The 23,627-nt window shown below is 38.1% G+C and overlaps 1 protein-coding gene and 1 long non-coding RNA gene across 3 annotated transcripts in view; one reads left to right on the top strand and one right to left on the bottom strand.

Annotated features, from left to right (window-relative positions):
* Positions 1-23,372, top strand: part of LOC135318411 (sperm flagellar protein 2-like) — a 45,632-nt gene extending 22,260 nt beyond the window's left edge. For both annotated transcript variants that reach the window (XM_064480010.1, XM_031443907.2), the window contains 6 exons: positions 1,365-1,505; positions 2,984-3,048; positions 6,414-6,597; positions 10,997-11,185; positions 17,002-17,189; positions 23,183-23,372. In XM_064480010.1, the coding sequence (XP_064336080.1) occupies positions 1,365-1,505; positions 2,984-3,048; positions 6,414-6,597; positions 10,997-11,185; positions 17,002-17,189; positions 23,183-23,372 (957 nt within the window). The remainder of the gene's footprint in view (positions 1-1,364; positions 1,506-2,983; positions 3,049-6,413; positions 6,598-10,996; positions 11,186-17,001; positions 17,190-23,182) is intronic.
* Positions 12,113-15,268, bottom strand: LOC116150328 (uncharacterized). The gene is made up of 3 exons (XR_004134023.2): positions 15,156-15,268; positions 14,175-14,278; positions 12,113-13,439 (listed from the first exon to the last, which is right to left on the bottom strand). It is a non-coding gene; the product is annotated as an uncharacterized LOC116150328 (long non-coding RNA).
* Positions 23,373-23,627: the final 255 nt, after the last annotated feature.

Consider the following 23,627-nt stretch of genomic DNA (forward strand, 5'->3'; position numbering starts at 1 on the left):
GGGTGTGGAATCATTAAAGACTTTTAAGAGAATTTCAGATGGCTGCATATATGGAATGTGTAAACTACAGGCAAAAGAATGATAGTTCTTCTCATTCTACTGTAAATTGCTTTTTAAATTCATATATTTAGAATGATGAGAAATAAGCATATTCTGAACATAGTCAGCTCCTTGTTGGGAGGGAGGGAAAGGGGAAAGACCAACTCTGGAAGATCTTAGGATCCCATTACTTGCCTGGGAGTGGATAAAGGTTTGGGCTTCCCCTCAGCAGTGCAGGGTAAAGAGACAGGCACTCTTAAAGTTGTGTTTCAGTCCATGCCAAGAGCTGGGGCTCTAATTTTATGGACCCAGCCCATCTCACTTTAAAGTGCCACATCGAACGTAGAAAGTCTCCAAAGGAAGTTGGGGGAAAAAAGGAAACATGAGCCCATGAAATATTCTGAAATAAATTATGTTAAAAATGATAGGCAAATAGGAGAAAAGGGAGAGCCTGTGTCTTCCTGGTTTTCTTAGGGGGAAAAAAACAGATAAACATTGCAGTTAAATAAAAATGGATATTTGGGGAAGTGAAATTAAGACAATTTTTAAATTATTTATAATTTCTGACCTTTTAATGGTAAAGTGAATTTTCTTACCTTTGGATATAGAACTGATGATCTTATTAATTCTAGTCTATGCATTAGTGGTAAAGTCATGATTAGTTTCACATGTTGCCTCTTATTTTTAAAATATTTAATCTATATTTTATAATACTTTTTCTTTCAATTACACCCTCCTGCTTATATTCTTCTTAAAATAATTACTGCCTACATAGAGAAGAGATGATCCAATGATGATAACACATAATTTAGTGTTAGTTCAAGATTGGAGGTAGCCTCTGAACTCATTGTATAAGTGTAACTGGGTTTTGGGGAAGCTTGTCGTTTCTACTGGGTTCCCTGGGAGCCCTCCTAGAGACCATGTCTTAGATTGAATTTTTTCTTCAGACCATCTTCAGAGACAGAATTTTTTCTTCCCGTTATTGGGCAGGTCATGAAGGTGGAACTGGGAAAGAATTATACTCTTCTTTGTACTGGGAACGCCTTTATTATTCTTTTAGTATCACCACCCAGAATGAAAATACACACATTTGGTTGGCATAATTTGGGGATTCCAAAACTGTGTTTTAATATCATACCTTTAAAATTAAGTTATATTGACACTTGCTTCATAACATTACACAGTTAACACCTAGTACGTTGGTTAATTGCTGAATTTGGAAAATTTCAGTGGGAAATTTGTATACATGTGTACCTGTGAGTGTAGAACATCGAGTATTATTCTGATGAACTGAATAACTAAACTAATGTATATGGGATATTCAGCAACGCTTGAGCAGAAGACGACAAAATGAAATAATGGCCAAAATCCAAGCAGCTATCATACAGATTCCTAAGCCTGCATCAAATCGTACTCTGAAAGCACCTGACACCCAAAAAATGATGAAAAAGAAAATAGAGGCAGAGGTAAGTGATAACCCTTTAATACTGTGTTATGTTTCTCTTAATAAAAGGATGATCTTTCCCTAAAACATATAGAAAGACTTCCCCAAGCTACCCACGTTCTTCTCAAATTGTCTCTGGCATTGTCCCTTCTCATTCAAAACTCCTCCATTATATGCATATCTAATCCACTTTATACTATTATTTGTTCAGAAGCAGAGAATGTAGCTTTAGGACAGGGATGGCAAACTCCTATTAAAGGACAGTACCTGCGTGGACTCCTGTGTTGTGGAGTCTGCGGCCACTAACAAACTGGGCCAGAATGGGTGCTGTTGTATTCGGTCATGATGCCCATGGGTACCACCGGGGTCAGTCCAGGTACCCATTCCATGGATGTGCCATTCCTCCTGTCTACTTTTACTTTATACCTCCTAACCATGCTGCACTATTTTTCTATGAATCCCAGAAATGTTTAAGTAGTCTGCTTGCTATCGGGATATTTAAATTTAAAATACCTACACTAGTGATATTCTGCTAGACTATACCAACTGTCAATCAAAAGGAATTGACTATATTTCACAGGGGAGCAATGCTACATTTTGATGCTAAGTCCTGCAATCTCCACTGCATCCTGCTATAACGATTGTTAATGATATTCTCTCCCTTGACTTAAGAAAAAAGATTAATAGCTACCATTTACTAATTACCTGCTACATGTCAGGCTGTGGGTTAGTCACTTCACATTATCTTCAATTTGTAAATAACTCCCAAAGTAGGATATTATTTTCCCTATTTTGTAGATAAGGAAGCTGATCTCTGAAAACTGAAATGTTTTACCCAAGTTTACGATGCTGATAAAGCAGAGATTGACAGGTCTCTCTGATTTCTAAATCCATTGTATTTTATATTAATTCACATTTTTTAATATTTAAAAAATCCTATAGTTGGATTCTAAAAAATACTACCTATAGAGGCTTTTTTCTGACCCCATTTTATAAAAGGCACTTAATTATTATTTTTCCCTAAATTGATAAAAGTTTATTAATAAGGATTTGCAGTAGGCAGAGGATCAGCTAAAATTAATTTTCAGAAAGCAAATTAAGGTTGCACAAGAAATGTTTAAAACACCCAAGATGATCTTTAAAGAAATATTTATATCCCAAAAGTGCTTATTCTCATTTAAGAGAATTGCAATTAAAAATGCACATCCTGACTCTTTGATAATTTTTATTCTCATTAAATGCCCTTTCATGTACTGTCAGAGCTAGAACAGTGAAATAAATGATTCAGGTTAGGCAATTTTCACCTTCTTTTAGGTGCATTTAGCCTAGTCTAACAGTAACAAAACAGTATAGAAGAAGATTCTAGAATGCAGCTTTTCAGATCTTACCTCCTGATCAGCTTGAATTATTAGTGCATATCATTTTTTAAATCTGAACGGATATTGTAAATGAAAATGTTCGCTGCTGTTTAGAGATACTGAAAATGACTTTTCTTTAAAGGATGTTGCCAATGAAATTAAGAATTTTGAAGCATTGATAAAAAAGGATCTCCAGGCAAAAGAAAGGTGGGATGAAAATTGTTTTAATAATCACAAACCTGCATTCTGTTCTCCCTGTTCTCCTTTAATTGTGAATATTTAGAAATAGTTTACCTGAAATAGCTGTTCCAAAGATGTTTTCACTTTGTAGAATCTTCATTAAGAGAGTGTCTTAAGGAAGATAAATGAGTTAAAATTCAGATTAATTGTTCATTACCTACTTTTATAAAGATCAAGAGGGAAAGTGGCTATTGTGAGATGTGAAGTTAATTTATTTTTCTGTGCTATATTTAAAAACACTTCTAAATTCACACATTTTTTAAACATTCACTAAAATTTTTTCAAGTTACCATTAATTTAAATTTGTCACAATAAAGCCTTTATTAGCCTCTGGTTACTCTCATGTTGTAGCCTCAGCATTTAGCACTGGGGCCAGCAATAAAAAAATTGTTGAATGATTTTGTTGAGTGAATGTCACTAAGACAGACAGTTAAGTCAGTTCATTACAAAAAATGCCTGGTTAACAGGCTCCTTTTTCCTAAATACGAAGGTCTTTTCCCCTGTTGTTTCCTTTTAGGGTCATTGACTCACAGAGAATAATTGATCAGAGCCTGCTTATTTAGGAGCAACTTGAGTTTTTCTAAATTTTTAAAGGAAACTATCTAAACTCTGTTCATTTACGTTTTATAGAATAAGAAATAAATCTCTATTAAAGAAGAAAAAAAGACCCAAATGGTACACTTTGGTTCCACATTAATATTTCTGAGGGATGGAAATAGAGTCAAATGCAGAGGAATAAGAAGCTTGAAGAAGAAATGGTGAGGATGTCAGGTGTGAAAGGAAAATGAAGCAAAATAAAGGACATGCTTGAATTACCTTTCCTCCTCCCCTTCACGGAGACTCCTGATGCCCTGCTCTGACCCTGCCCGCACTTGTCAGTGCTTCCCTGATTCCTAAAATAACCACAATCCAGGCCTGCCTACCTGTGCAGCTGCTGCCTGACCCCACCACGCCCACCCTGACCTTAGCCCATCCAACCACTCCATTTCTTCCATCCTTCACTCATCTCACCAGCCACCTGCTCTGGAGTCATAAACAGGTGATGCCCACCAGAATGACCATCTTAAAATACTGAAATACCTTATTACTTTTGGTGAATGGTTTTCTCTGTAGCTCCACACCCAGCCCCTTTCCTGGGACGCCTTGATTTCCACACAATTTAGCAGCCAGAATTAACACCAAGCACAGCAGCATCTTCCAGCCCCTGCACCAGCATCCATTTTGATTGATTAAAATCCTCACAATGTCAGTGACTAAATGTTTTAAAGATCCTCCCCACACAATACAGCTGCAGACCTTCACCCTGAACCTCATTGCCTCCCCAACCCAACCTGAACCTAGGCTGGAAACCCTGAAACAAGACTGGGTGAAATTAGTTAGAAGTCTACTTCTCTCTCCTGTAATAGAAATCAGAGTATCAGCAGCCCAGGGCGTGTGTTGCCACTCCGAGGTCATCAAGGACTGAGTGTTCCCTTTAGTTCCGCTGTCCTGATGTGTGGTTTTTATCCTCAGAGTCACACTCGCAATATAAGACAACTTCTGGGGCTCTGGCCATTTGGCCCATGTTCCAGCATCAGGAAGGAGGATAGACAAGAAGTGGGTATGTCCAATCTGCAACAGCTCCTTCTAGGAGCCTTCCCAGAAGTGCCCTATAACATTTCTGCTTACATCTCAGTGGCCAGAATTCAGTCACGTGGCCATACCTAGCTGAGTAGGAGGCTGGGAACTGTAGTCTTTACCTCAGTCTTCCTGTCTTCCTGAATAAAACTGGAGCTCTTTTGAAGAAAAAGGGTGGGAAATAGCAGTGTTCATCACAGATCCTTTCTCAACAGAAGCCTCCACTTAGTCTGGCCAGAGATTCCCCAGTGGGGACCCCACGAGCTATAGACATCCTCACTTCTCAGAGCAGAAGGATGGGCCTGGGGCAGCTGGAGTCCCTGGACCAGTCACCTGTGGCTGTGAGCAGCCCCGTATGTGACTCCAAATCCCTCCCAGGGCACTGCACAAAAGGCACCTCCTCTGATGGACCCCCAGATAAAAGATGTTGGGAAGCACTAATCTAGAGCACAGCTTTAAAGAAAAAAGAAAAAAGCCATGGTACAGTGTGGCCCTTCTTAATCCCTGTTATTAATCACTACTTATTTAGTTCATTCTGAATTCTCAGCTTAGAATCAGGCACACTCTGGGCTCTTCCAGAAACTTTACTGAAGTTTTTCAGCCGGCTCCTGAAACACTTTCTCAGGGATGTCCATCTTTTTTCTTTTGTGAGAGAAAAATGATGTCTCAGTGAGAGCAATGTAAGAGTTCCCACTGCTGGTTTTCCCCTACATGTTCTATTACTATGTTTCTTTAAGACAAATAATAAATGCTGTCTGCTATTTATTTCTTTAGCTGAAACTGTTGGCTGCTGTAATTTAACGTTGGGATTCATAGGTTTACCTTAAGCTCTTTCTAACAACTGCCTTTTTAATATATACAAATTTGGCCACAGTTCCTATCACTAATAATTCATACACATATAATTATTAATTCTATGGAGCCCTGACAAGCAAACAGATATAAAGAAAACATAATTATTGCCCTCAAGAAACTCACATCTTGTAAAATGAATATTTATTCAAGTAAATGTCATGTAGCTTTCATCAGACCTTAACTGGCATGACAGCAGATGGATGTGTATATAGACGGACGGACAGACTGATTGATAAATAATGGAGAAGCAGCATCTTAAGTATATTGTTGGCAGCACAAATACAGTGTTGAGAGAGCTATTAACCCATGCTCAATCCAAGGCAGACTCGTTTAAACAACACACGAAAGTTAAAATATAGTAAGAATTTTGATAAATGATCTAAAAAATTATGTCACACCATTTTCATAAATACTTAATTGTACTAAATCTTAATAAATAAATAGGGTTATACTTTTATCTTACTGAGTCTCTGGTAGCTACATAATTTCTACTCAACGACTCTGAGAGAATACAACTGAAGACTGAGCCCCTGCTGATAAAATAGCCAGAATTTCAGTGTGTGATTTTTTAAAATTGTATTACACTCATAAGGTGCTTCTTAGCATATCATTTGAAATGTAGCAGACATCAGCTACATGTCAGGACTATGAGGCATAGGTATAGAGAATAGTAAAACAGGATACTTTTCTTATGAGCTCAGAGTTCAGCTGGGAGCAGCAAACCTACAAATAATGAACTATTGTATTCATAAATTAACAGAGCACTCAAGGTGTCTCCTGATGTCTTCTTTCATAGTCACAAGTTAGTGGCATGTGACTGAGTTATTTGTTTAAATCTAAGTAAAAACCATTGTCCTTAGTGCATCCAGATCTTTAGATACAGCAGGCCAGACAACCACTGATTTGCTAAACACTTACTCGGATGACGACTACATTAAAAAAATCCAAAAGCGCCTTGAAGTAGATGCTTTTGCACGAGAACAAAGGGAAAAAAGAAGGCGGAGACTGCTAATGGACCAGTTAATAGCCCATGAAGCACAAGAGGTAAGATATTTAGTTGTTAGTTAATAGTAGTGCTGGAAATTTTACAAAATGTGGTCTTTTATATGCACGTATATTTATCTTATGTGTGTATTATGTGCTACTCTGAATCACTGGGACATCTTCACAACATGGCAGCAAATACACTACATAAAACAACTCTACATAAAACATTTACTAAAGAATCTAAAGTCTGGTGATGGTGTATAACACTGTGAATTTACTTAATTGTACACTGAATTATACACTGAAAAATGGTTGAAATGGTAAATTTTATGTTATGTGTGTTTTACCACAATAAAAAATACTAACAAAATAGGAATCTAAAACTCTATGTCAACTCTCTATATATGTTATTACTTTTAGAGGTAAAAGGGAACTTTCTGTCTCAGTTTTATTGAGGTGTAATTGACAAATAAAAATTCTATATATTTAAGGTATTTAAGGTGATATTTTGATACACATATACATTGTGAAATGATTACCATAATCAAACTGATTAACATATCCATTACCTCACCAAAAAATATGTCACCATTTTTGTGTGTGTTTGGTGAAAATGGCTAAGATCTGCTTTTATAAGATCAACTTTTTTAGATTCCACATTTAAGTGAGATCATGCAATATTTGTCTTTTTATGTCTGGCTTATTTCACTTAGCATCGTGTCCTCCATTTTCATCCATGTTGTCATAAATGACAAGATTTCCTTCTTTTTGAAGGCTGAATAATATTCCATTATATATATTATATATGTGAGATACATCTATATATATCTGTATATATATGTATATCTATTCACCCATCAATGGACACTTAGGCTGTTTACATATCATGGCTATTGTGAATAGTGCTGCAGTGATCATGGGGTACAGACATCTCTTTGAGATACTGATTTTATTTCCTCTGGAGATATACCCAGAAGTAGGATTGCTGGATCGTATGTTTAATTTTCTATGTTTAATTTTTTGAGTAAGCACTATACTGTTTTCCATATATCTATATACCACATCTTCTTTATCCAGTCATCTGTTGAAGAACATTTAGGTTGCTTCCATGTCTTGGCTATTGTAAATAGTGTTACTGTGAACATTGGGATGCATATATCTTCTTGAATTAGAATTTTCATCTTTTCCAGATATGTGGCCAGGAATGAGATTGCTAGATCATATGGTAACTCTGTTTCTAGTTTTTTAAGAAACCTCCGTGCTGTTTTCCATAGTGGCTGTACCAATTTACATTCCCACCAACAGTGTAGGAGGGTTCTCTTTTCTCTTTCCTTCACACCCTCTGAGATTGTTTTCTTAATTTCATTTCTGATAATTCATTGTTAGTGTGTAGGAACACAGATGATTTTAATGTGTTATTTTGTATCCTGAACTTTTCTGAATTTGTTTTTAGTTCTAACATTTCTTTGTTGGAGTCTTTAGAGTTTCTATGTGTAAGATCATGTCATCTGCAAACAGAAACAGCTTTACTTCTTCCTTTCCAATTTGGATGCCTTTACTTTCTTTTTCTTGCCAGTTCCCCTGGCTAGGACTTCCAGAACCAGTAGAGGTGGTGAGAGTGGGCATCCTTGTCTTATTCTTGATCTTAGGGGAATGGTGAAAATCTGAAAGCTTTTAGCATCATATCATTAGGTATGATGTGAACAATGGGCTTACCATGTGTGATCTGTATTATGTTGAGTTATATTCCTTCTATACCTAGTTTGTTGAGAATTTTTATCATGAAAGGATACTGAATCTTTTCAAATGTTTTTTCTGTCTATTGAGATTATCAAAAAGGGAACTTTTTAATGAAAACCACATGGAAAAGTTCTTAGCACTCTCATTTTGGTCTACTGCAGTGGTCCTCAGAGTGTGTTTTGGGACCATCGGCATCAGCATCACCAGGAAACAGGAATGTAAATACCTCGGCCCTACCTCCATGTGCAGCTGACACGAGTACCACTGCTCCCCACTGGTGGAATGGGAAATTCCCATGTGCAGCATGGCCTGTTTTCCCATCCACCCTTCTCTCCTTCAAAGAGAAAATGGTATTTGTCAGGGCTAGGATTTCCTCTGCTTCCCTCAAGCATGCACTGCTTTTTGAGAGCATAGCGCAGATCTCATGTCAGCCCTAGATGCTTTGATTCCGGCTCCATTTGCACTGAATCTATCAGAAACAGCTCATAATGTCTTCTCTAGCTTCCAGGTTGTTGCCATTTCCCCCTGGAGTTTATAAACTCTTGTTTTAGTCGGGCTTGTGTTAGGAGATCCAGAGACTTGTGGTCGGGTCGCTGTCTTGCTAGTAATTCATAAAGAGGTGTAATTGTGTGAGTGAATGATGAGATTTAAGGTTAGAAAGATCACTTTGACTTTTTTTGGAAAATAGGTTCTAGAGAAGAGCTGGAGGAAAGGCGTGGTAAGGAGGGGCTGATGCTGCCACTGTAAGGTAGGGGTGGTCAGTAGGTGTAGATGGAGTAGACGATGATTTTAAAACACGAATGGGAGGCAAAATAGACTATTTCTTTGAGTATTGTATTAGAAGTGATTAGAGGAGTGAACTTAGGATGGCTCTAACACTTTAGGTTTAGGTTTGTAACATGTCTGACCTCACAGGAGTCAGAATGGCCAGCTCTCAACTCCACAACCAAACTGCCCTGCTATATAAACACAGCCAAATGTAGATATAGTCCACATTAAATATAGAATTCACTTGGAATAATACATCAAGGCTCTACTTTAAAAATATGCATAGTTGAGACTGTGCCTTTTGTATCCCAAGCCACCCAAAGTGTGGTCGGCAGTTCGGGCTGGGCTCAGCTGTGTGCGCCTCTTACTGGTCTCACCTGGCCTCGCTCAGATGTCTTCGGTCAGCTGGTGGGTTGGCTGGAGCCGGCTGACTTGTGAGACTTTCATCAGTTCTAGCTGAGAAGGTGGTTCCTCTCTCTCCCTCCCTCTCTCTTTCTCACTCTGTGGTCTCTCATTTTCTAGCTGACCAGAAAATGTGGTGACAGTGGCAAGGGTTACGAGAGAATTAAGAAAGTCAGGTCCCCAAGTCTTTTGTTTTGTTTTGTTTTTGCTAGTGTCCTATTGGTCGATTCAAGTCAGAGGTCACCCCGTATCCCACACTTAAGGAGTGGAGAAATAGTTCTACCTTTAATGGGACTGTCTGCAGGATAACATTGCAGGGCTGAGGGTGAAGGAAAAAAAAAAAAAACTGAAGAACTTGTGGCCATTTTTACATTCTGCCTCACCTCCACTGTTGGATCTCAAAGGAAACAAATGATTAACATTAAAGCTTCTAGAATTTTATAATGAGATGAGACATATGTTTCATTGTTGTTCATGATTTTATTTTTTACCTGGTATATGTTACTAGCAGAAAAAATTTCATATTTATTTTCAGGTGAACTTCTATTTAACCTACAGTTTACTATAATTCCTAGGTTCAAGTTTTGTCATTTACCACCGTGTGTTGTTATTTGTATCTTGATTCTGAAAATATATGTAATATTTCTCCTATAATCTGGAAATGTCACTAATGATGCCAGATTTTCTTTGTTGCGTGTTAAATGGACAACTTCAATGTTGAGATAGTCTAAGTCTTCTTAGTTCTCAGAGAATTTTAATTACCTCCTCCTTCCACATGATGTCTCTGTTTAGACAGAGTGAGAGAGCTTGAAAGGGCCTTAGAGATCCTCTTCCACCTAGACCCTTCATTTTACCTGTCAAGAAATGGGCCCTGAACATCACAGTTACTTGCCCAAGGCCACTCAGCCAGTTCATGGTGCAACTGGGGCTGCAACAGCAGGGATGCTGATCCCCAGTTTAATGCTTCTTCCACTGTTTACTTACTGGTTCCCTGTCTGTTCTCTTAAAATAGCCAAGGAGCCAAGAGAACACATCTAGTTTCTCTTTCAGGTTACTACTGCTTGGATTTTCTAAAATAAGCTTCCCCTAAGTCTCTTCTCCAATTTTCCCATTCAATAGCTTAGGTATGGAGATGTCCCTACTCAGAACTAATCAGCGCTGCCATCTTCAGCCAGACAATGTCTGCGTTTGTTTTTACAACTAGTATTTATGTTAAGAGTGCATAGAGTGCAATTCCAAATTCTGAAAATGTACTTATAAATTGAGAATTATACCCTTCATTTATAATACCGTGATAATAATTCACTTAAAATAACTATGAGTTGCAGGACCATAAGCTTCTGGGTACCAAAATGATACAAACTTCAGTGGGAATTTTTAGTTTTATAACTTGATTTTTGCCATGTTCAAATTTAAGTCAAATGGCACAAACTGATGTAGCCAAATACCATGCCTTAACACATGGCTTATGTATAGGCTTCTTAGCCCAGTGGGAAATGTGGGCACCGCCTTGACAGATAACTGGCTCTTGCAATGGCATCTCTAGGAGGCTTACCGGGAGGAGCAACTGATCAACCGGCTGATGCGACAGTCTCAGCAGGAGCGCAGGATCGCTGTGCAGCTCATGCACGTCCGGCACGAAAAGGAAGTTTTGTGGCAAAACAGAATTTTCAGAGAAAAACAGTATGAGGAAAGACGACTCAAAGATTTCCAGGATGCTCTTGATCGAGAAGCGGTAAATAATATCTCCCTTAAAAATCTTTCTGAGATCACTTTTGATCCTTTCCACCAACTCAAGGTAAACAAAGCTGCATTTAGTTGCCAGTCATTTAAGGAGTTAATTTTTCATATGATCTCTCCATTGTCTCCCCATTTTTCTTTTTGTAAAACTACCCTGACAGCACATTTAGCATCCACGTGCTAAACTCTCCCTTGAGTCTTGACTTTACAACTATTCAGTGCTCCCCGCCAGTCCCTATGTCCACATCTCTCTGGTCATTTCAGTTGTTTGAAACCCTCCAGCAAATTCCTCAAGAAGGCCTCAATCAAACAATTTTGTATATTGGTAACAGTGTGCGCCTTTTCTACTTGTCGGTTTTGCTGTGTATAAAATCCTTAGTTCACATTTTCTCTCCTTGAATATCCTAAATATATTATTCCATTTTCTTCAAGTGTAAAGTGTTGCTGTCAAAAAGATGAATGATAATCTAATTTTCATTTTCTTGAGTCATTACTCTCTTTTTCTAGATGCATAAAGGACTTGCTTTAAAGTCCACTAAGACACCATTAGTCTTTAATGAGCAATTAATTCCTTGTTTTCTGGTAAAACAAGATTCCCCAGGCCCATATTGTACCCTTCTTTCCTCAGAACTAGAATAAGCTGTTTATCTAGAGATACTTGGGTTCATGGTATTTGAGGGTGGTTACAGAAGCCAAGATTTGGATGCCAAGTATGCTCTTGGCCACAATGATACCATCGTGTCGAGACCCTTTATAGCTCTGAAAATCAAAATATCCAATCTTTTAATTATTGAATACATTCATATTTTTCCTTATATGTATTACATTGTTCTAATAAACAAAAGAGATTTTTTTTCTCAAGTGATCATATGGATCACTTCCTATCTATTTCCTATTGGAAGAGTCTCAGATTTGTTCAATCCATTAGTCCAGATATGACTGAAGAAATACAAAACTCATGTGAGGGCCATTTCAGATAGCCTGACCTTCCTGTCACAAAATATTCATAAAACCAGGCTGCACAGAAGGGAAAACCTTACAGAAAGTAGGAAGGCAATGCTTTATTTATCAGCTTCATGGTTTCCACTGAGATATTTCATGAAAATGGGATGCAACTTAGTGAAAATTATGCAGTTGTTAGAAATATCACTTGGAAAGTACTGTACTCTCCAGAGGCAGGAAAATGATGCTTTTGCCTTTGCAGACCAGACATAGCTGAAATGTCAGGGGCAGGTGGGGAGCCATTCCCATGAATTTCAGCTGCATCATCTCAAGTGCCTTCAGGAGCTGGATTTTCTGAATAATTGTTTCATCCCTCTTTTTTTGCCAAGAGTAAACTTGAATGGACTGAGTGGCATTTGCTGACATGAGAAATAACCGCCTGTTTGCTAAATATGTTTGCTTCACAAGCCCAGTTAATTAAGTGCAGAATAGCAATGCCTAGGCCTCGTACAGCTGACCTGGGCTCACTGTGGTGAGAAGCATTACCTGTCCTTTCTTGAAATGGACTTGAGCTGACTTCAGAGCATTGGGATGCTCAGACCCCTGAGAGCCTTGAGGCCAGAGTTGTGAGGCTCTTCAGCCTCCGACAAAAACCATCCCTTCCTCTTACGTGATTCCCTTTTCTTGAAGCGGGGTGTCTGCTTCCCTGGCGCCCCTCCCCTTGAGATGGCTTGAGTTCACAATCTGAATGTACCACCTCCTCCGGCAGTGGTGGCTGGTGCCAAAGTAGGAGCACCGTCAAATGAGCACCGTCATCTTTTCTTTCCAGTATCATTCGCTAAATAAACAAAATATACTTGACCACTCTCAGCATTATCCCTCTGCTGCTTCGTTTTTATGAAGAAGGGAGAGGTTTTTAAAATTGTTGTGATTCGTTCATTGTTATCCTTGTAGTTTTAAATTATTGTTTGTGCTGAGAGAAAGGGGAACATTCTAGATGTAATCTTAAATTTATTGAGATTTGTTAAGTTTGTTAGTGATCCTCACCAGCTAATAATAACTTTTCATATGATAGTTAACATCAGCTGTGCTAGCACCCGGAGCCTTTCTGCTGCTGAAACCATCCTCCTGTGTCCCTCCTACTTCTTCAGCTGCTCCTTCTCAGCCTTCTTTGTCGGCTCGTTTTTCTCAAATACCAAAGCATTTCATGTGGAGGGTCCTTAAAGCTCAGACCAAGGCCTCCTCCTTCTCTCCTGTGTGTTGTTTCCTTCCGCAGCCTCCTCATCCACAACAACAGGGTATAATCACTGCAAGAGACAGACGACGCATGCGTTTATGTCTCTGCCCTCTGAGGTGTCGGTCCACATGTTCAACCGCTGTCTTGACATCTCTGCTCAGAGATCTCAGAGACACTATGAAGTCAACATATGAAGCCAAATTTATGACCCTTATTCATCAACTGGACTTTCTCAAGTTTCTGTATCTCAACAGATGGCATCACCATATATTTAGCTGTACAAGCCCAAAACCCCAGGGCCCACCTGAAGCCAGCTTCACCCTCACTTCTCCATAGCCAAAACATCGCTAAGTTCTATCGATTTCATGTAGTAACTGGCTCTTCACTTTGTCCATCTTTCTCCATGTCTACACCACGACCCCAGTCTCTACTACTACTGCACTGGTCTTGTTCATCTATTTTTAGTGGATGTGAAGTCGTAACCACATTTGGGGTTACAGCTTTTAAATCAACCTAAGGTGAACTCCGACAACCCACCTCTGCCCAGAGACACACAGTGCCCAGGTCAAGACCCAGGTCATCAGAGAGACACTCGGGTCATCAGGGAGCCCAGCTTCCCCAGCCCACGCTCTGTCGGTGGCACAGGTCCAGCCTTTGTCGTCCGTCCTTCATGTGTCCCTTTTGAGGCTTTGCTGCTCCCCAGGAGCTGCCAGCAAATAAGACAGCAAAACCCCCCATCTCTTCCTCTTTCTCTTTGCCCTCAAAATCTTCCACCTCTGTCTTTGAGTGACCAGGATCAATTCACCTTTGAATTTAGCCTTTTCATGTGAGGAAGGAGGCTCCAACAGTTTCCATTTTCCCATCCTGCAGAAATTCCCTAAAGCAGGAGACAAAGAGACATCCTTCTACCTGTCAGAAATGAAGAAGAGGGAAAGTTAGAGACAACTTCCACAGAATGCCTTCCCCGCTCCCATCTCCTCCCAACCATTCTGCAGCCAGAGGAATTCTGCTGACCCTGAGACGTGACCACTGCCCTCTTACTCAGAAACCCATCATGGCTTCCTTCGACTCAATTCCTGCTCACAACATGTTCCCCTTTGTCCCCTGGACTCTGGCCATACTGCTCTGCTCGCAGACCCCTGAACAAGTCATTCCTTCCACCTTCCACCTTCCCCCTCATCTCACATGCCTTTCCTGGGTTCATCTTCATCGTGCAGAGCTCCATGCTCAGGCCACTTCTCATCCTGGTCAGCCACCTGCTATGCCACCCCACACCCCACGGTCTCCCTGGTGACGCTGGTCTGAGTGTGTAATGATACATGTTAGTCGTCTGCCTTTCTGACTGCTTCTCCCATGGGGTGTGAGGTCCCTGAGGACCGGGACTATGTTTGCTTCTGTTCATTATTGTTTCCCCAGAGTCTAGGCCAATGTCTGGTACATTTAAAAACAGAAAGACAGAGACAGAAACAGGGAGAAGAGAGAAGAAAGAGGAAGAGCAGAGAAGGGAGGGAGAAAGAGAGAGAGAATGGACTTCGTGTTTTTTACTGTCAGGAGTTTTTGTCTTTTGTTTTTAGATTAAACCTGCTGGTCTCTTAAGGCAATTGGGCGTCTATTCTATGTTAATTAACACAGTTCCTGATTTCAAATTTTGGTGCCACTACTGCCATTAACATAGGTAATCACAATAGTATTTAACATTTTGAGCACTCACTTTTGAGTCAGCACTGAGCTGTGTTCATTACTTACGTATATAATTCTCATGATGCTGTTCGTGGTGGACACTAACCTGGTCTCCAGTTTACACAGCAGGAAAACGAAACTCAGAAAGCCCAGAGTCACCCAGCGGCTTGTCGGTGTGTAGCGGGGGCACAGTGGCTCTCTCAGACCCCAGAGTCCAGGCTTCTTAGCACTGAGATTTACTGCCTCCCACAGACTTCCTTTTTCCTTTTCCTTCTTTCTTTATTTAGGGTTGCAACCCACTTTGCTGTAATGGGACCGGAAATTGTGGTGGGTTTCACACAGTGCAGGGGAGGGGGTAGAAGTAGCAGACTAGCTAGAAAGAAGGAAGAGAGGCAGGGAGGGATGGAGGGAGGGAGCCCTGGGTGAAAGCTGCTCTGTCCCTGCTTGGGAGGTCCAGTGTTCCCACCGAGGTTCTGGCTGCACCGCATCCTAAATATTTCCGCATATGTTACCAGCCCTTGGTAGTAATCCAACCTCAACCCATTTTATCATCTCTGTCCTAAATCTTCATCTAACTGCTTCTCCTCTCTTAGGTCCCTCTGAACTCTGAACTCTTTAAACTTCACGAAGCTTGCCAGAAAGCTTTGTACTTAAACTGTGTGCCTTCTCCATGGAAATGGCCTGCAAAGCAATACATCAATAATATATTCTGGTGTAATTCCTGAACCTGCCCAATGTACAGATTTGACCTTAAGGGTCACTCAGCCTAACTCCTTTCCCAACAAAAATAAAACAAGCAAAATAAAACAACAATACAAAACCAATGAACCTTCTGTTTGGGTCAGTGGACAATAGCAGCCTGTTGTCCTGCATTTAGCCACTTGTGAATAAATAAGAAGAGGTGTTTGCTCTGACAATCTTTCTGTTTATGCCAAGTCGTTTTTCTCTCCCTGCTTACCATTGAGGAAGTAGAGGGGTAGGGAGGTTCTGATTTGGCCAAGGTCTCGCAGCTAGTCTTTGACTTCTGTATGAGCGGGGCCTGAATTGGACCACAGTGCCTCCAGACCCAAGTGTGCCTCCATTGTACAGTCATTGGGTTCAGTTATAGGAGGCAAGTCTTGTTTCTGGAGCGTGTTAGCACAGGATAGAATTTCTCAAGGAGCCAATCTAACTCTTTGAAAAGAAAAAGCAACATTTGGTCATGCTGAGTTTGACTTCTGCACTTTATGTGAAGAAAGAGTTCCCTCAACAAAATAATAGTGCCAAGAAAGCAGTAGGTGATGTCAAACTGTTTAAATATTTCATTACTTTCTGCAGAAATAGATGTCTCTATGAAGGAGTTTTATCAATTTATTAAGACTGTAACAGCAGACGGTTTTGTGGTCTAAACACATTTAACATTTGTTGGCAAAGGCGTTATATTCTCAAGCCAGTATAATCAGGGAATTTCCAGAATATTTTCCGAGTATAAATCAGTATCCAAGAAGTCTCCCACTAAAAGACAAAGGGCATTGGCTGGAACAGACTTGTCAGGTTATAAGGCTCCTGAGATGGGGACGAAGGGGCCAGCTATGCTTAGGGTCCTGCGTGCACTTGCCTGCTTCTCTGAGATCCACGACTCTTATTTGCAGCCCATGAACTCAGGACTTTTTAAACACTTAAGACACAGTTTGTCATAAATCCACCAAGTACGCTTCTCTATACTATGTTTTGTGGATAGCATAAGCTAAGGGTGGAATATTTCTAACATTGTCATCATACTCGGGATTTAATGTATTTAAGAGAAGGTGCCTTCTTGTGATTTATTTGTTCCTGATTAAAAGGAGGTTTCATTCTATTTAGAGTTTTTTTCTTTCTTTCTTTCTTTTTTTGTCTATTGAAATGATGACATTGTTTTCACTTGAATCATTGCACGATGATGGTGACTTAAAAATATGGCTTTGCTGTCTTAGGCTTTGGCAAGACAAGCCAAGATTGATTTTGAAGAACAAGCCATCAGAGAGAAGGAAATTCATGAGCAGATTGCTGTAGAAAGAGCTCAAGCTCGTTACAAAAAGCATTATTCAGTATGTGCAGAAATTTTGGATCAAATACTTGATTTGTCTACTAAAGTGGCAGACTATCGAATGTTGACAAATAAGTAAGTATTAACTATTTTTTATAACTAATACAATAGAAATATCACAGAGAATGAGAAAAGGATAAGATTGTGAAGCAGATTCTAAGCTGATACGTAAAGAAAGAGAAGAATGTTTCGTGAAAGCAAGATTAAGAAGTGGGGTTCAGGATACCTCAATTACTGACTTAATTCACCCATTGACAAGGTATAATTGTATGTCTTTTAACATTTAAACTTTGTGTCTAAATTCTCTATAATCTACAAAGATAGATTTATTTGAAACACTAGAAACTTCCTAGAAGACTGGAATTAAAGATTATTTTACTGATCATTAAATCCATCTTCATTGAATCTTCTTTCTAAAAGGAATCAACCTATTTATAAGGAAATATTCAATAATACAAAAAATATTAAGAATATCCCAAAATAAGAACAAAGGAAAATCCAAATAAAGCAGAAAGTTAAGAACAAGGAATAAATTGAAACACAGTTATACAAATAGCAGTAGATTTGCCAGTTACTGCAACTGAATTGCAAATTTTATCTGAACTTTCTGGTGGCCAAAGCAAAAAGGGAAATGCAGTTTGTCACATGATTCCCATTTCCCATTCTAGAGCTTTACAAAATATACAATTTTTCTTGATCCTCAGTTTGAAATAATAGTTTTCTCATGTGACCTCTCTTTAGGTACAATAAGTAGCATAGTGGATCTAATGGAGAATGACCTCAGCAACAACTTTTAAGCAAATATGACATCTGGCTTCAGAGACCTGTTTCTTGTGATGTTCTTTGCTGAAAGCTGAAGGGGAATGACATCACAGTAGATCTCAGTGAAAGCATTTCCACAAGGACAAGGATAAGGCACTCCAGTTAAATTTGTGTACCTCTAGTGTAGAGAAAAGGGAACCCATCTACACTGTTGGTGGGAATGTAGTCCGGTGCAGCCGCTATGGAATACAGTATGAAGGTTCCTTAAAAAACTAAAAATAAAGTTACCATAAGATTCAGCAATCCCACTCCTGGGCATATAACCAGAAAAAATGAAAACTCTAATTCAAAAAGATACATGCATCCCAGAGTTCATAGCAACACTATTTATAATAGCCAAGACATGGAAGCAATCTAAGTGTCCATCAACAGACTAATGGATGGAGAAGATGTGATATAAATAGACAATGGAATATTACTCGGCCATAAAAAAGAATGAAATAATTCCATTAGTAGTAACATGGATAGACCTAGAGAAAATCATACTACGTGAAGTAAGTCAGACAGAGAAAGATAAATATATGATATCACTTATATGTGGAATCTAAAAAATAACACAAATGAATCTATTTACAAAGCAGAAACACTCAAGTTCAGAAAACAAACTTATGGTTACCAAAGGGGAAAGGGAGGAGAAGAGGAATAAATTAGGAGTATAGAATTAACAAATATACAATACTATATATAAAATAGATAAATAACAAAGATTTACTGTATAACACAGGGAACAATATTCATTATCTTGTAATAACCTATAATGGAAAAGAATCTGACTATATATATATATATATATATATATATATATATACACATATATATACCTGAATCACTTTGCTGTACACCTGAAACTAACATAATATTGTAAAATAGTTCAATCCAGGAGCCAGAGGACTACAGTCCCAGGGAAGTTTCTGTGCTTTTGTGAGTTTCACCTCTAGAAACACCACTAAATTCTGAGGGTAAAAATCCCAGAAAAATCCCCTTGTATTTCCGCTAGAGGGTGGGAGAAAATAATAATTAAAAAAAATGTCCAGAGCATCCTCCATAACAATGTTGTACTCTGCAAAGGGAAGCAAACAAACAAACAAAAAACAAAACTACACCTTTACAAGAGCCTTATCTCATCTAGGAGTAAAGGACAATTACCCAGTTTCAACCGTCTCCAGCCATTCCATTTTGCCTCAGGAGGGAAAAAAGTGCTTAAAAGCAGTTGAGGGTCACAGCCCAGGGAAGGCTCACTAAAACACTGAGATTTAAATTAAGAGATTAAAATAAAAATAATTTAGAACACTTTGCCTCCCTGCATTTTACTACCACACTAACAGGGCTCTTGTGTAATAATAGGGTATTTCAGATGAAAGAATCAGACATGCAGTTTCTTTGTCAAGAGGACTTCTTAGGAAACTAATGTAACAGGGGAGACATAATAGCAGAGACAAAGAAAAATAAGAGGAATTCACTATAGCTGCAGAAAACATTAAATGCAGACCAACTCTAGTCCAGATTAACAGAAAAATCTTATACTAAAGGTCTATTTATCTCAGTATAACAATATGTCAAACTTTCAACAGCAACAAAAAATTACAAAGACATAAAAAATGTCAAGAAAAACAGTCTGATGTGACAAACTAAGTTTCAGAGCAAGACTCAGATATGACCCAGATTTTGGACTTCTCTGATGAAGAATTTAAAATAACTATGACTAAATGTTAAGGGTTCTAATGGAAAAAAAAATAGGCAACATGTGAGAACAGAATTACATAAATAATGTAAGCAGAGAGCTAGAAAGTGTGAGAGATAAAGAAATGCTAGAAATTGAAAAAAAGAATTGTAATAGAAATGAAAAATATCCTTGATTCAACATGAGACTGCAGATGACAGAATTAGTGAACTTGAGTGAACTTGAAGATAGGTCAATAGAAACTTCTAAAACTGAAATTCGAAGAAGAAAAGAGGCAAAAACACAGAACAAAATGTCTAAGATCTGTGGAATAATTTGCAAGGTGTAACATGTAAGTAATTGGAATATCAAGAGGAAAGAGAATTCCAAAGAAGAAATATTTGAAGCAGTGATGGTTAAGTATATTCCAAATTAATGATAGACTCCATAGTACAGATCCAGAAACCTCAAACAATATAAATAAAAATATCAAAAAATCTACACCTTAGCATATCATTCAAATGAAAAGTTGAATCTACATAGAGTGTCAGAGAAGAAATAAATGAAATCTATTAAAATAAAACTAAGCAGATTATTTCTTCCTACATTTTGAGTTTGTGTCTTACAGTGAATTTGTATCAATGTTTTCACTTTTTGTCAAAAAATTGTTCATATTAATCCTTACTATTTCTAAAGTCTGTTGAATCAGTAGTGATGTTTCCTCATTCATTATTAACATTGGTAATTTGTGTCTTTATCTTTCTTGGTCAATTTGGCTATAGTTTTATCAATTAAAAATCATTTTATAGAAGAAATACTTCAACTGAAAAAAATTGTGAACTTCTAATGTTACCCAGATTGAGATCTTCTTGAGAACCCATAGTGACAAGAATGAAAGCCAGGTGATCTTCAGGGTCAGATAGAAAAGAGGAAAGCATTCCATCACCCCTGGACTTGATAGGAGCTTTCTCCACAGATCTCACCCCTACAACCATGCTGGAGACCCTGTGGGGAGCCAGAATTGCCACCTCCCCCAGCAGTAACAAAGATGTCCTCCCCTCTGGGGGCAAGGAAGACCACGTGGGGACTTCTTCCATACCTGTCAGTAACGTGGTGGCCCCTTCTCTTTCCCTTTCCCAAGTGATGTCAGAAAAACCAGCTAAAACAGAAGGTTTATTTAAGATCCAGAGTCTTGCAACATAATTTGGAAATGTGCAGATTTCCAAAAAAAAAAAAAAATCACTCATCATTATAAGAACCCGGAAGAGCTCAAACTGAATGTAAAAACTAAATGCATAAAATTAAAGTCCCAGAGATATTGATAGAAATTTTTAAGGAGGTTTTTACTTTGGAATTTTAAGTGTCTACAAAGGCAATATATACATGCCTATATTTGGGTTGAATTCTGTCCCCCACCCAAAAGATATGTTAAAGTTCTAACCCTCATCCCTTACAGTATAACCTTATTTGGAAATAGTCATTACAGATAAGATTAGTCAAGATAAGGTCATTCGAGGGTGGGACCTTAATTAAACATAACTAGTGTCCTTATAAGAAATAGAGAAGAGACACACAGGGAGAACCCCTTGTGACAGCAAAGGCAGAAGGTCACGCAGCTTCCGAAGGATGCCAGTGATCCCAGTGACACCTGCCTCAAAGAGCCTGATTCCTCAAACCCCAGTTCTGTGAATGCTTTTGTTGGGAGATGTTGGGCAGATAGTCCCAGTAGCACTGGGTGGGGGCCAGCATGAAAGTAACCTGATGGAAACCAGCTGTCCTAGAGGCAATTTAGACCTTTCTTTTCACCCATAGAAGTATTATTTCTATGTCAAATAGGTGACTTAACAATCAACTTACAGAGCACAACTAATCAGCAAGTTGACAACTTTCTATGTGTATTTCATTTGATTATTGTAACATTTCACAGAGGCCTATACTAGTCTGTCTTTTACTACCCTATAAGTCCTGCTTCATGAAAATTAATATAGAGAATATATTGGTTATAGGAAGCCATTTTTACTTTAATGAAAAAATATATAAAATTTTAAAGTTTCAGAGGTGTTGGTATCATAAACTTTTAAGGGACCTTTTACTTTAAAATTTTAAGTGTCTCTTGCAACTGAATACAATAATTACACATATGTGTTAAGATCTTGTTAGTCTACACTACGAACAGGCAAGATCAACTCATATTATTCTCTTTGTGTATTTCTCTAAACAATATATTATCAGTATATTTGTTTTCTAAAGCACAGGGATATTTTTGGCATCAGCCTACTTACATGAACTGACTTTTGTCAAGATTGCTTCTTAACAAAATCATTGATATTCAGATTATAGGATATTAATTCAGTAATTGCAACGTTAAATTTTGGATAATATGTAAGTTGTTAATCATTTATTTCACCATAAGAGCCAATGCCATTTCAATAATTCCAATGTTATAATTTTTCTATGCCTGAACATATTAATTTCTAAACTTCCATATCTCTATAAAGTAATCATTAGCAAATAGAAAAATTTTATTAATGGAAAACATACTATTATATTTGAGGTTTACATTTAATTCAAATACTACTTTATTATTGTGGAGAAACATTCAGAACATCAAATTTATCATTTTAACCATTTTGACGTGTAGCAGTGGCATTAGGTACAACCATACTGTTTTGCAACCATCCCCACCATCCATCTCCAGAACCTTTTCATCATTCCAAACTGATGTGCCTATTAAATAATAACGCCCCATTCCCCTTCCCTCCAGCCTGGTAACCTCTGCTCTACTTTCTGTCTCTATGACTTTGTCTATTTTAGGTGCCTCATGTAAGTGGAATCGTGCAATATTCATCCTTTTGTATCTGACTTATTTCATTTAGTGTAGTGTCTTCAAGGTTTATCCATGTTGTAGCATGTATCAGAATGAAATACTACTTACTAAATCGTAATTTCAAGCACTAGTCCCACTATTAGAAAAATGCTCCTGAATCATGTCAGCCTCTTTCTTCCCTTTATACATTGTGTTCCACTTGAAACTATTTTTCTATCACTCTGTCCTGATTACCTCCAATTTGTTCATCTGACTTAAACAGAAGACGTACTGACAAATAATAGTAAAGGTTATCAAATGTGCAGTGACAGTAAGACCGCCATACATTAGATTCTTCTGTTACAAATCATTTGCAAATGTGTAAATCAACTGTCATCTTAAAAGGGCCTTGATAAGTATTCAGTCTGTTCATTTTGCATAGGAGGACACTGATACCAGAGCAATTAAGTGATTTCCATTTAATATCACAGCTGTAAATTAAATAACCTATGTTTTGTGATAGTGCTCATTATTTTTAAATATATTATGCTTTTAGTTTCCAATCAAAGAAAGTTTGAAGAACCAGTGACTTTAACATTCATTCATTCAAACCTACTAAGCTTCAGCCATTTTACTAGCTGTTAGGAATGTCATAGTATGTGGAACCCCTGGCCTCAAACTGCAGACCCTTGGGAATGAACATGGTAATAGAAAGACTAAGATTGAAGATGTATAGTTAACTATTGATTCATCACTACCTTTTTTTCCTTTTTGCTCTAGCCTGATTCCATATAAGTTGATGCATGATTGGAAGGAACTGTTTTTTAGTGGAAAACCCATATATGAGCAAGCCTCTCTTAAGCATCTATCTGCTAAGCCCTCTGCAGAACAACTCGTAGAACTGGAGAAAAGGGACTTCCTAGATAACAATGATTATGAAGAATATAAGGTACCTTCTGATAAGAAATAATTAGAATGCAACGTAATAAATGGTGTTTCTTTAGCATTAATTTTGTGATTTTATTTTATTTCATCCCTATTAATAAAACTGGGCATTTTATGTTTGCATTTTCCTCTGGTTTAATTTCGGTTTATAGTACTAAGTTTTAAATGCCTAACCTATTCATAATCTATTATCTGTTACTTCCAGTAATATTAGAGAGTGGTCTGAAAAAAAATCAAGCATAATACATTGGGTAGATTGATTGCAGAATTTTAAACAGGT

This window comes from Camelus dromedarius, chromosome 3 (genome assembly GCF_036321535.1).
Source record: "Camelus dromedarius isolate mCamDro1 chromosome 3, mCamDro1.pat, whole genome shotgun sequence".
NCBI lineage: Eukaryota > Metazoa > Chordata > Mammalia > Artiodactyla > Camelidae > Camelus > Camelus dromedarius.